General features: G+C 50.0%; 1 protein-coding gene across 2 annotated transcripts in view; it reads left to right on the forward strand.

Annotated features, from left to right (window-relative positions):
* The window catches only part of LOC103240928 (T-complex protein 10A homolog 2-like), a 26839-nt gene continuing 13624 nt past the window's right edge, over nucleotides 1-13215 (forward strand). The window contains exons 1-8 of one of the 2 annotated variants that reach the window (XM_073022279.1): nucleotides 1-130; nucleotides 2032-2176; nucleotides 3257-3472; nucleotides 6649-6786; nucleotides 8384-8542; nucleotides 9045-9156; nucleotides 10679-10779; nucleotides 11787-12101. In XM_073022279.1, the coding sequence (XP_072878380.1) occupies nucleotides 2033-2176; nucleotides 3257-3472; nucleotides 6649-6786; nucleotides 8384-8542; nucleotides 9045-9156; nucleotides 10679-10779; nucleotides 11787-12035 (1119 nt within the window). In that variant the 5' untranslated portion in view covers nucleotides 1-130; nucleotide 2032 and the 3' untranslated portion in view covers nucleotides 12036-12101. Of the gene's footprint in view, nucleotides 131-2031; nucleotides 2177-3256; nucleotides 3473-6648; nucleotides 6787-8383; nucleotides 8543-9044; nucleotides 9157-10678; nucleotides 10784-11786; nucleotides 12102-13215 lie in introns of those variants that run through there. The other variant, XM_073022278.1, reaches the window with a different exon arrangement.

Below are 13215 nucleotides of genomic sequence, written 5' to 3' on the forward strand. Positions count from 1 at the left end.
AAGACAGAAAGTCCGTTGGAACCGTCTGCTGCTCCCTGGTCTCCGGAGATGAGGCAGGAGGACCTGGGGACAGCTGTGGGGACACGGCCCAGATGATCCGGTCCCGGCAGAAGTGACTGGCGGGGATCAGGTGAGGTGACCAGGTCTGGTATTGGGGCGGAGGGAAGGGGTCTTCCCCGGACTGAGGGGGTCACGAGTTTGGGGCCGAGGACACTGGGGTATCCCCTCGGAGGAGCCGGAAAGAAGGAGCTTCCTCAGGGCTGTGAGGACCGGGGACCCCCGCCCACTTCCGCAGAAACTGTTCCAATCCCCGCGGGGAAGGAACGGCCAGGGATCCGCTTACTGTTAGGTCTTGCTCTTGACCTTCGATTAGCTTCCATCAGGAGACTCTTTTAAACAGCATTTCTGCGATCACTGTGGTTAAACTGTTCATTCTCAGGTTTGCATACAGTGAGAAGTTTATGAAAAAACAGTTGGGGTTTCGTTGAGGGTCACTCGCTTCCTAAAACCGAGAGGGTGAGGCAGGGGTGGGAGCAGCTTTCAGAGAGGACCCTGCAGATTTGCAGGAAGCTTTGCGTTTTCTCTTTTGTTTAGTTTTCTGATTGCTGTGAGCTTCCTAGAACTGGCATAAATGCTGTACCTATAAAAAGGGGTTTCCTTTCCGCGTCTTCACCACGAATTCACAAAAGACATCTGATGGTTCAAGACTCAGACTCAACACAGTGGTGGGTCTGCCTGTGCCCTCCAGTGGGTGCTGATCCAGTGGTGCCGGTTAAAGGGCTGAGAATTCCCTCAGGTTTGCACGTGACCATCCACTCACATCCCACTCACACTCGCGACCATTCCACTCACATCTGCTCACACCCATTCACATTCCACTCACACCCGCTCACACCCCACTCACATCCCACTCACACCCGTGACCATTCCACTCACATCTCACTCACACCCACTCACACCCGTGACCATTCCACTCACATTCCACTCACACCCGCTCACACCCCACTCACATCCCACTCACACCCGTGACCATTCCACTCACATCTCACTCACACCCACTCACACCCGTGACCATTCCACTCACATTCCACTCACACCCGCTCACACCCCACTCACATCCCACTCACACCCGTGACCATTCCACTCACATCCCACTCACACCCGCTCACACCCCACTCACATCCCACTCACACCCGTGACCATTTCACTCACATCCCACTTATACTCCAAGACCATCCTGCTCACATCTGCTCACACCCATTCACATTCCACTCACACCCGCTCACACCCAACTCCATCCCACTCACACTCGTGACCATTCCACTCACATCCCACTCACACTCGCGACCATTCCACTCACATCTGCTCACACCCATTCACATTCCACTCACACCCGCTCACACCCCACTCACATCCCACTCACACCCATGACCATTCCACTCACATCCCACTCATACCCCGAGACCATCCTACTCACATCCGCTCACACCCATTCACATTCCCCTCACATGCGCTCACACCCCACTCACATCCCACTCACACCCATGACCATTCCACTCACATCCCACTCATACCCCGAGACCATCCTGCTCACATCTGGTCACACCCATTCACATTCCCCTCACACTTGCTCACACCCCACTCACATCCCACTCACATCCCACTCACACCCACTCACACCCCATTCGCATCCCACTCACATCCCACTCACACCACCTCACACCCCGCTCACACCCCGCTCACACCCTTCTCTGGATGACCAGAGTGCATTAGGTATCAGGCTGATCTAAGATCTAAAGCATTTTCCATGGAGGATGGTGGAGAGCCAGGTGTGGACGGCTCAGTCCCTCCATCCCTGGTGTCCTTTCACCTGGTCAGCTTTGGGTTTGGGAATGTGCACAGGACCCCAGGGGAGAAGAGCGGCTGTGGTTCCTGCTCGCCCTTAGGCTGAGGTTGGGGCCTTCAGCCCACACTGAGTGGGTAAGGGGGGCTGCATTCAGACGTCGCCATAGCTCTTCCCTTCCCAACCAGGATGCTGGAGGGTCAGCTCGAGGCTGGAGAGCCCGAGGAGGGCACCCACCCAGAAGACCCATGCCCGGGAGCTGGGGCTGCCATGGAGAAGACAGCTGCGGCAGCCGAGGTCTCCAGGAAGGATGGCAATGTCGGGGAGATGCCGGTGAGCTGACCTCTGTGGGGACAGAGTTAGTCCCACCAGGCGCGACCCTGATTCCTGTCCCTGAGGGCTGTCATTGGACTTTCCCTCGCTGGACCCCTGTAGGAAAGAGTCACCCCGGGACGCTGATGCTGAACTTCCTCTCCGAGGGGCACGTGGCTCTCTTCCCCTCTGCAACCTTCTCTCTTAGTGGATGGGAGACAGCATGGGGAATTAAAGAAAATATTAACATTCCAGCTTTTCTCCTCTAATCTGGGAGAAGGCACCAGGCTTTAAAAACTTCATTAACAAAAATCAGAAGGTTGACATGCCTCACATCATCCCAGCAAGCACCTTCCTCACTGGACCCTGTTGGACAGTGCTTGCTCTCATGAAAGTGCCACGGGTCCCTGTGGTCAGGGCCACACAGTGCAGGGCTCACAATTCCACTTATTCTCAGAACCAGGCTGGAGGTTCTATGGTCCAATCAAGACCAGCCTGGCCAACATGGCAAAACCTCATCTCTACGAAAAATACAAAAATTAGACAGGTGTGGTGCTGCGCACCTGTAATCCCAGCTACTGAGGATGCTGAGGCACAAGAATTGCTTGAACCTGGGAAGTGGAGTTTGCAGTAAGCTGAAATCACGCCACTGCACTCCAGCATGGTTGACAGAGCAGGATCATGTCTTAAAAAAAAAAAAAAAAAAAAAAAAAGATGTTGAAACCCCATGTCTACTAAAATACAAAAATTAGCCAAGTGTGGTGGTGCATGCCTGTAGTCCCATCTATTAGGGAGGCTGAGGCAACAGAATCACTTGAGCTCATGAATTTGAAGCTTCAGTGAGCTGAGATCATGCCACTGCACTCCAGCCTGGGTGACTGAGTGAGACCTTGCCTCAAAAAAAAAAAAAAATAAAAATAAAAATAAAAGAAAGAAAGAAAGGAAAAGAAAGAAAAAGGCTGCGGTAGTCCTGTTTATCTCATCGGGTGTCTTTCTGTCCAGAAAGATGTTGGTCTTACGCCAGAGAGGGCTTGAGTATTTTGCAGATAAATGCACCCGTTTTGATGTCTGAGAGGTTTTCTGTTGTCTTCCCAATAATAGCCATTACAACAGCAGATCACCAGACTCCACCAAGAGCTCGGGAGACAGGAGTCTCTGTGGGCTGATGTTCACAGAAAACTCCAGAATCATATAGATGCTTTGAGGAAGCAGAACCTGGAGCTCCGAGAAGAGCTGAGAGATCTGAAGAGGCAGCAATGGAAAGCCAGGAAGAAACCTGTAGCATCCCGACACGCAGGGCGAGAATCACACACTCTGGTACCAAAAGTGCATTTGTGGTTTTGTGTCGTTTGCATTATGTAAAAATAGCGTCCCCGTAAAGATGTGGGCTTTATTGCTGGGTGACATGGTATCACTCACGCTCCAGGTGGTGGGGGGTTCCCTATCTTTCCATCAACTCCATTTCCCATAAGTAATGATTAAAGAACTGGATATATCAGGCCTCTCACCTGGAGCTCCAGCAGACAGAAGCACAGCCGCCTCCAGGCTGCGTGTCTCACGTCTAGAATTCTAAGACATCTCATGATGCCTCAGGACAATAGCAGCAAACCCTTACTGTGGACTTTACATGGGCTAGGTAGGGAGCTTTACCGTCTTACTCTCTATGACGACCCTATGAAATGGATATTATTACTAACTCCATCACAGTCATGGGCTGGAGAATGCAGAGCTGGGATTCGAACCCAGACTGACTCCAGAGCCAGCTCAGGGGCCTGGTGTCCTTCTGTTCATCCTCTAGGACAGCTGTGTAGAATGCAATAGAGACCTGTTGAAATGGGAAAAGTTCCCTTGTCCTCCTCGCAGGGTGTGCGAAGGGGGTGTGGCTCGCTTCCTCAGTGTCCCACTGCTCAAACCTCCAGGGGAGCGTAGAGACCGGCAGGCTGTGCAGCTCCGACCCCCGGCAGTGTCTCGGGGTGAATGTTCACAGCTGAAGCCCCAGTGGGCGTGTGTTACAGGGCGCTCTTTCAGTTTAGCTGTCGGTAGGCGGCTCGTGTTTATCAGCTCAGTTAGACCCTCTGCCCTATCACTAGGACAGAGGGCTTTCTGTATCCTGGGTTCTTGTCTTGGTGTACCTGAAAAAAACAGATCACACGTGGGCTTGGAGGATGGGTGCAAGGATTTTTATTGGGTGATGGTAGCTCTCAGCAGATGGGGAAGCCAGAACGGAGATGGAGTGGGAAGGTGGTTTTCACCTGGAGTTGGGCTATCCTGCGGCTGTGCTCTCCTCTGACTGCCCTGACCAATCTCGGTGTCATTCAGTCAGTCGGTGGCTTGCTGGCATCTGCCAATGTGTTCCTCTCGATGCCAGCCACTTGTGTCTCTGCCCGCTAGGGTATTGGGGATTTTATAGGCACAAAATGGGAGTGTGGCAGGCCAGGGTGGTCTTGGGAAATGCAACATTTGGGCACGAAAGCAGAAATGCCTGGGTCCGTGGGCACACGCCTGGGGGTGGACCCCTAGCCAGGGACCTGCCCTTCTCTACCCAGGACTTTCCTGCCCCCGTCCAGTATCACTGCCCTGCTCTCCCAAAGGAGGAACCAGCATTCTCATGCTGAAGTAGTCAGTGCCCCCCAGCACCCGCCTGCCTTTATAGAACACTGAGCTTTCGAGTTTGATCACATGTGGCTCAAAGACCGAGCCTAAGAGAGTGTGAATGTGGCCAGTGTTACCACTGCCTTGTCTGGGTTTTGTTTCCCGCACATGGGTCTAAACAGCTTGAATCATTAAAATTATACGCACAGGTAACGACATATGGAACCATGTGAACACCCTCCAAATGTAAGTGGAGATGTTTCTCAGTGGGTTGAGAAAAGTACTAACATTTCCTATCTGCACTTATGGTGTGAACTTTTAAATCGGTACTTCCAGGACTTAGAATAGTTCCAACACAGCACAGTGATTACAACACACACACACACACACACTCACACACGCACACATACACACACACACACACACGCACACATACACACACACGCACACGCACGCACACACACATACACACACATACACACGCACACATACACACACACACGCACACGCACGCACACACACATACACACACACATACACACGCACACACATACAGGCACCCACGGAATACATTCCAGAGGAGCCTGCTCTGTGGTCGGTTCTCCCAGCATGGCAAGAACAGCCACAAATTCCTCTACAAGAAATTACGGGAAATCTTGGAAGTCACTCCCACTCTTCGGGAGCTCTGCGAGGGCTTTTTCTCCATGGAGATGGCTTCTGTTGCCTCAGAAAGAAAGCGGGTTTAGCCTCTCTCAGCACAGCAAAGCGCCCAGTCCTTCGGTGGAAAGAAGAGTGGAAGCCAGTCAGGCTGTTCCTCCGTCAGAGGTAGAGAGAGGGAAATTGCCACAAATACTGGCCGGGATTGTCTGCCTTCTGTGGGGAGACCCCGAAAAGACCCACAGAGATATTTTTCCCTGCATATACTGTATGCCAGTTCCTAAAAAATAGTATCTACTGCCCCATTTGCATCATTGTATGTTGGTTGAAGTGTTACCATAACAATAACCCCAAGAGTCAATGAAGTCTCATTTGTCTTCACACTCCCTGCAGTTTTGATCATTCTCTTATTTCGAGATTAGAGTTTGGTGAATTTCCAAATGTTTTTGATTCTGTGCATTGTACTGGTCACCATGGGGCTGTTTATGAGAAGAGGATCTATGCTCACAAGAGCAGACCTGATGTGAAGAAAGAGGACGGGACATGTGAATCCCACACTTCAAATATGCGTAGGTGTATCTGTGTGTAGTCGCAGTTTTAGGGACTGAGTATCTAAAAGGCTGAGGCACGAGCACCCACGGAACGCGGGCACGGCTGTGTGGGTGAGCCACTCCGGATCTGGTATTAAGGGTTCATTCATAGCAACCCTCTCCCCTTCTCACTCCCTCCTCCTCCTCAGAGGGGAGAGTGGGGAATAATTAAACATTCCAGACCAAACACACCTCCTCCCACCTGAGGGATCATGCTGTTCAGGTCAGTCTGCTGAAAACAGGGGAAGTTGGGAATTTGCATTTCGAATCTTAGACAAGTTGTAGAGACAACACTAGAAGGAGTATCACACTTTCCTCCGCCGTTACCACATTCCCCGTTGAAGACACAGGAGCCTAAAGGAAGATATGTTGGGTATTGTTTATTCTGTGGCTTTTGGGAGCCTGTGATCATTTTGAAACAGGGAACCACAATAAGAAACACAAAGCAAACATGGGCTCCACAAAGATTCCTTCACAAACGTTGGGTGAGGGTTTGTGTTCTTATTAACATGTTAGGGGGAAAACCCAGTCCAAGTCCCCCCACCTTGTACCCTAATATTTTCTAGGACATTCCAATTATTTTTGATTGTATTAAAATTTGAATTTATTTTCCCTTCGAAAATGTGAACATTTTCCCTGCATTTTGTCTTTTAGGCATGGGAACCCGCTATTGGAAAAATTTCACCTCTGTCAGTTGATGAGGAGACGATGCCCAAATACATTTGCTGCAATAGTCAGAGTGCCACTGTCCTGGGACAAAGGTCGTCATCTAACAGCTTAACTCCTCCAAAGGTGACCCTTGGTGCTTATCATCTATAAAGAGCAGCAGAGGCCGGGCGCGGTGGCTCAAGCCTGTAATCCCAGCACTTTGGGAGGCCGAGATGGGCGGATCACGAGGTCAGGAGTTCGAGACCATCCTGGCTAACACGGTGAAACCCCGTCTCTACTAAAAAATACAAAAAACTAGCCGGGCGAGGTGGCGGGCGCTTGTAGTCCCGGCTACTCGGGAGGCTGAGGCAGGAGAATGGCGTAAAAACCCGGGAGGCGGAGCTTGCAGTGAGCTGAGATCCGGCCACTGCACTCCAGCCTGGGCGATACAGCGAGACTCCGTCTCAAAAAAAAAATAAATAAATAAATAAAGAGCAGCAGAGGTTCTGGACGCAAACACACACACCGCGTCAGCTCCTCACCACACAATCTCACCTCCCTGGGCTAGCATGGTGCTCCCTGGAGTCCCGCGTTCTTCCAAGGACCCGGGTGCGTGCCTTTCAAACAAGATCCTAACCCACAGCACTTCCGCTGTAGAGCGGATTCCAAGTCCTCCCAGCGGCTTCCCTCTGAGCACTCACAGCAGCAAACGTCTGACTGGGGCCCAGTGGACTCGGGGCTTTGTTTCCGTGGATGCCACCCATGGAGGTGACATGCATGGTGCTCTCTCCACACGCCGTGGCCCATGTGTCTTGGGGCTCACAGCACCCCACACTCCCTGCTTCTGCACTGCGGTCTTGCACCTGCTGCTTGTCAGCGTGGACTCCTCTGAACAGGGGCTGCGCTGCTTGCTTTGGGGCCACAGTGCAGGATGCTATTTTGTCTCTATCACATTTTTCCTTGTTAAAATTAGCTCCTCTTTAGAACATTCTGCTGGCCAGTGTGTCTCTTCCCGTCCCAGCTTTGTGTCACCCTCACACTCGGGAGGCAAACTCGTGAGTCCTCAGCCAGCAACTGAAACTGGTTGATGTGGATGGAGAAGACGGCCCCCCAGCTCCTGAAGATGATTTATCCCCTCGCATTCTTTCCCAAAGCAACTGCTGAGCAGATAATACTTTATTCCCTGAAGGAAGATCAGAAACCTACTCCAATCATTTGTCACAAGTAGGAAAACAGCCTTTTCAGATCCTACGAGTACAAAACTTCGAAAGTCCCAGGATAGACTGCATAGGTCCAACCTCCTGTGAGACGCGGACTCCTCTCACACTCCCTCATTGACCTGAGTTAATCACACGTGTGCCGGGCAATGTATGAGTAAATAGATAACTGAATGGGTGGCTTATCCACGCCTCGAAACCATGAATTTTTAAACAGCAGAAAAGGTAGAACATTATTTTCATTATGCATTTTTGAATTGAGTTTCAAACACTTTATTTCACTGTTGACTTTATTCTACAATATCAGCCATAGAGTTCCTGAATTCCTCAAGAGCGTGGAATGCAAAGTGTAAAATGTAAAATGGGGAATGAGAGACACCAAGCGTGGATGCCTCGTGTGTTCTTCTGTAGGAAATGGGGATAGAATCATCTAGATTCTGTGGTAGCTGGTGTGATGTGTTGCTTAACATTTTAAAATAATACGATGGTTACTAATGCAAAAATATTCCCAGATTTATTTTCAGCCAATGAGTTTAAAGACAGAAAGAATTAACTTGGGGAAAACACCACCACAGGAAGATAGAGAGAAAGGTCCTCCCGGGAGACATCAAGACGGAAGTCCAACACCCACTGGAAGGCCAACTCCTGGTGCAGAAAGACGGGGGGTGTCTGAAGACGGAAAGGTGACCTCGGAAACCTGGGTCACTCTACACTGGCCGCATGGAAAATTCAGATTCAGATAAACTTCCACTTAGGTCTATTAAGAGTACTCAATTTCTTATTTGAAATAGACCTAGTATTAACCTAATTATGTTTTTATTTATGTATTAATATAAATTTATTAATACATAAATAAATAACATTTATTAACCTAAATATGTTTCTGTAGATAAAACCTTGAATTTCTTCAGACATGTCTTTAATGCTAAAAAACTGAACAACTTGAATTGGGTTTGAAAAATCAATTGCTTTCTCGAGCTCTGTAGTTGGTATATTTCTGCAGAGTCTTTAAAAGAATTGACCTACCTTGTAGTGTGGAGTGCAGGGCTGTTGGGTGAGTCCTGGGTTCTTGCTGGAAATTGTGGATGGCTGAAGATGGCTTCATACTCCCAGCCTTTGGGCATGAGGCATTGCCGGCTGCAGGGACCTTGTGACAAGGGGGGCCTCTGACTGTCGTTGCCCCAGGTTATGCACCCATCTTCCCGAAGTCCGCAGAACTCCAGTGGCAGAAAATCACCAGTGCAGGCTTCCCAGGCCGCCACGCTGCAGGAGCAGACAGCAGTAGCTGGAGGAGCTGGTGAGCAGGGTCGGGGACTCCTAACTGTTTCCATGCTTCCTGTAAAATGCGGGGCTTTCTTGTCGATACGCGTGAGTAGAACATCCTACTATAGCAAGGACATGTCCTTCATGGAGCTGCCTAATTTCCGGCCACCTTTTGTCTGATTCCCTCGTTGTGTCCTCACCTGGGAGTCTTGCTGACACCCCCAACTGCCACCCCACACACAGCCCACATGCTGGTCTCCAGGGACTGTGGCTGCAGATTCCGAATCCTACCGGTCGCTTCTCCCTGAGCACACTCCTAGCAGAAGGCTGGGCCTGGGTGGCCTCAGGGGCTTTGTTCCCTTTTCTCCATTTGCCTGCGCATGACATTGCTGCCACCCTGATAGGGTGCCCTCTCATCTGGCACCTTCCTGGCCTCTTTCCCAAGCCCCTGCTCTGTCCATGCAGCTGTGGGTGCTTTCTGCATCGGGGGTCCCAGAAGGAGGAGCCCAGAGTGCCTCTGGGTGAGTCGGGAAAGAATTCCTTCCTCATGTTGCTGCCAGAAAATGAGCACAGCAGCTTCACGAACCCCGCAGGAACCTATCTTGGTAAAGAAACAGAGGCCTTATAGTGGGCAAGCCTCAGGTGTGGTCCTTATGCACAACACAGCCCAACCCCGTGGGCACCACTCCCCCTGGGCTGCCTGGCACCTGGACTCCTTCCCATCCTTGGCCCAGGCCTGTGTGGCCCTGCAGGGCACAGCCCAACACTGTTTTCCTCCTGGGTCTGCTCCCCAGGCCTCCTGTCCCCCAGGTTGCTTCATGGCCTCTACAGGGAGCTTCGTAGAGGTGAGCCTGGTGCCATCTGCCTGCCTCAGACCACCCCAGTCTCTGTGTGCCCTCACAGTGCCCTCTGTGCTCCTCTGCGGGGCAGGGAAGCCCTTCCCATTGGGTCTGCACCAGCCTAGCCACCTTGTTCGTGCCGCCCCTTTCCCTTCAGGCCCCTGGACAAGACCTCAGTTTACTTGCTGGTGCCGGGCAGAATGGGAGGCCTTGTCTCCCACACACCTGCTGATACCTCTGCAACCTCCAGGCATCATCTCAGCTGCCAGTGAGGCCATCCTAGGGAAGCCCCCACTGGTCCCTGGCTCTCCTGGAAGCCTGTGATTCTCCTTCACCACGGCCCTGTCCCTTCATAAGTCCCGTAAGCCAATGACGCAGGGATCCGGCTTTTCTCTCCTGTGTCTGCCTCCCGCAGGACCGGGAGAAGCTGCAGGGCCAAGGCAGTGCCTTTCCATCCATGAATCACCTGATCCATCAGAATACTCGAAAGAGAGTGAGGCCCAAGAAATACTGACTGAGTGTATTCATTAAAGAAGTAATGTTCCTTACAGGATCACCTGTTGTTGAACTGATCTGACATGTGTATGGTGATCTCATGAACAAGAGAGAACCTGTTCACCCATTCACTTAAATTGGATTTAGCAATCGCATTAGGATAATGATATTTCCACAATGTATATGCACTGTCCTTCTAAATTTAACTTATTTGCTTTTTAGACAGAAGCTCATCAGTCTTACAGAGTTCCGAAGGTGTATTTCTCAGCCACGTTGAAGCTGACGAGTTGACCGGTTCTTCCCCAAACATTGAAGAGCTGCAGGTAGGTGAGCTGAGTGGCTTCTGCGAGGGTGGCCAGCCCAGCTCCCCTCAGGGAGACCTGAGAAGGTGACCTTTTCGTCCTGGGGAAGTGAGATTCAGAGCGGGTGTCAAGAGAAGGTTGCATCTTCCCATCTTCTCAACAAGAACAGAAATTAAGTTGATTCCAAATGTCTATTTCCTGAGGTTCAGCCTTTCAAACACAGACTTTTTTTTAAAGCTTTAAGTTGGTTGCATTTAGCACATAGTCAAACAAGATTAATATTTTTCGTGACTTATGAGTTCCCCATGTCAAAATTTCATTTTTTATCATTTTGATTTACAGTTCTCAGTTGACATTAATAGACCCGAAGGCAAGAATAGCAAGCATACTTCTAAGCCCTAGCTAGTGGTCCACTTGTAACACGCTATATTTTACAAAAAAAAGTCAACAAAATAACATTATTTTCTCTACAGCAGGAAATTGGGGCTGTGAACTTACATGTGATGTAAAAGTAGGCACCTGGTGGGGAAGTCTCAGAACACAGGTCCCGCTTGTTTTCTGTTCTCCTGTGAAAAGCCCACATTCTGTTCTGCCCTTTCCGACATCTTCAGTGGGGGGACGAGTATGAACATCTTTTTGTTTTGTTTGGGGATCCAGCTAATGAGTTCACCTGGAAGCCTCAGGGCCAATGATCTGCATTTAGAAAGCGTGCAGCCACGGCAGGTGGTGTCTGTGTGTTGTTTGTATCAGGTGTTGAATGTTGCAGTTGTCACTGTGGCCACCCTGACCCCAGAGCAAACATACAAGTAGGAGATAAGCACTTTAATAAAACATACAAGTAGGAGACAAGCACTTTAATAAAACACAAAACATGGTCCAAAGTCCTGGTGCTGACTGTCTGGGGCTCAGCCGTGCCCACCCACTTAGAGGCAGAGGCTGCAAAATGCCAGGGCGAGGTGCATTTCTCCTGCCTCATACTGCAGTGTTCATAGAGACCACGGGAGACTAGGATTATGCTCTTTCTGCAGAATCTTCCTGTAAATCCACCACCTTCCCTAGAAACAGCACAGCCCATGGACACTAAGATGAAAAAGGAGGAAGTACAGGAAGAAAAACGACATCCAAATGGCAAGGCAGATGATGGCCGGCGGTCCGGTTTCCCCGAGTCAATTTCCAGGAGCTCTGCATGCCGCTCCCTCCAGACAGGCCACGGGGTGCTGACCTGGAGGCCAGATGTTTCTAGCATTGTTGACTGCCAGTTTATTTCCAGTAAATAAAGCAATACACTTTTCAGGAGGAAAATTTGTTTGTTTTAAATACTTAAAAAAATCCCCAAAACTATAGCCTCGAATATCTTCCAGCCACCACATTTTAGCCCTTCAGGAGAGCTCAGTTCCGGAAGGACACGTCAGAGTGGCGGTGGTCGGCATTGACTCAGGAAGGGGTCAGAAGAGGCACCGGCTGAGGCTGCAGCCATGGTGTTTTGTAAGCTCTGAGGAGACCCAGTCCTGCTTGGGGCAGCACATTGTCGCTTCTTCTTCAGCTCGACAGGTGGTCCATCTCGCGCCTCTTGTTGGCCTGTTAGAAACTGGAAGTCGGCCTCATGCTTGCTTTGCTGAGTGAACTCTGCCTTGGTAAAGGCAAGTTTATGTCCTGCAACCGCATAAAGCATTTGGACAAGTGAGCAACAGGGAATGCTACTTGCAGTAACAGTTTGAATTCCCTGAAATGCTTTTGTCTTTAGTGCAGTGGCTGTAGTGGTTCGTCAGGGGAAAAGGAAACCCACATCATTTGAGTACCTGATCTTGCCATCTCCATAGGTAGGTCCATGAGACATAAGTGATGTTCCTCCTTGGCTAAGTGCATGGAGGAATCAATCACTCAAGCTCATGAAACTGTAAAGGTGAGGACACAAGACCTAGGTAATGCGCTGTGCCCTCTACTAGTGCCATCCTTCCTTTCTCCCCACAACCAACGGTCACCCACCTCTGCCTGCCCCCATGTCCATGGCTCCCCCACCCTCCCTCCCAGGTCTTCATCACGTTCCTCTTCTCGTGACTCATCTTGCATCTACTTCTTGTGTATCTTGCATTGGATATGCCAAAATTCTTTCACTTTTTGTATTTTGTTTCTTTTAATAATATAAACTCCAAAATAGATTGTATGATTCTTTTCATATGGAACATTTTAAAAATTATTTGTGCTTTATTACTTCTGAGAGTAATTGATTCTTTAAACGTTGCTGGGGTTTTTAGTGTTGGTTAAAAATTCATCTTCGGATACAGAACTGAACATATTCTTGCTTCATTCACCAAGTTGGTTTGGGAGTAGGTGAAGGAGTCGTCTTGGTTCAAACACCATCAAATAGGAGGCTGCTGTCCCGGCCAGCAGGTGGTGCACACCGCCAAGGTTTGTTTGGTGGATGGTTGAAGACAGTTAAAGCAGCCAAGCATTCGC

This window comes from Chlorocebus sabaeus, chromosome 13, assembly GCF_047675955.1.
Source record: "Chlorocebus sabaeus isolate Y175 chromosome 13, mChlSab1.0.hap1, whole genome shotgun sequence".
NCBI lineage: Eukaryota > Metazoa > Chordata > Mammalia > Primates > Cercopithecidae > Chlorocebus > Chlorocebus sabaeus.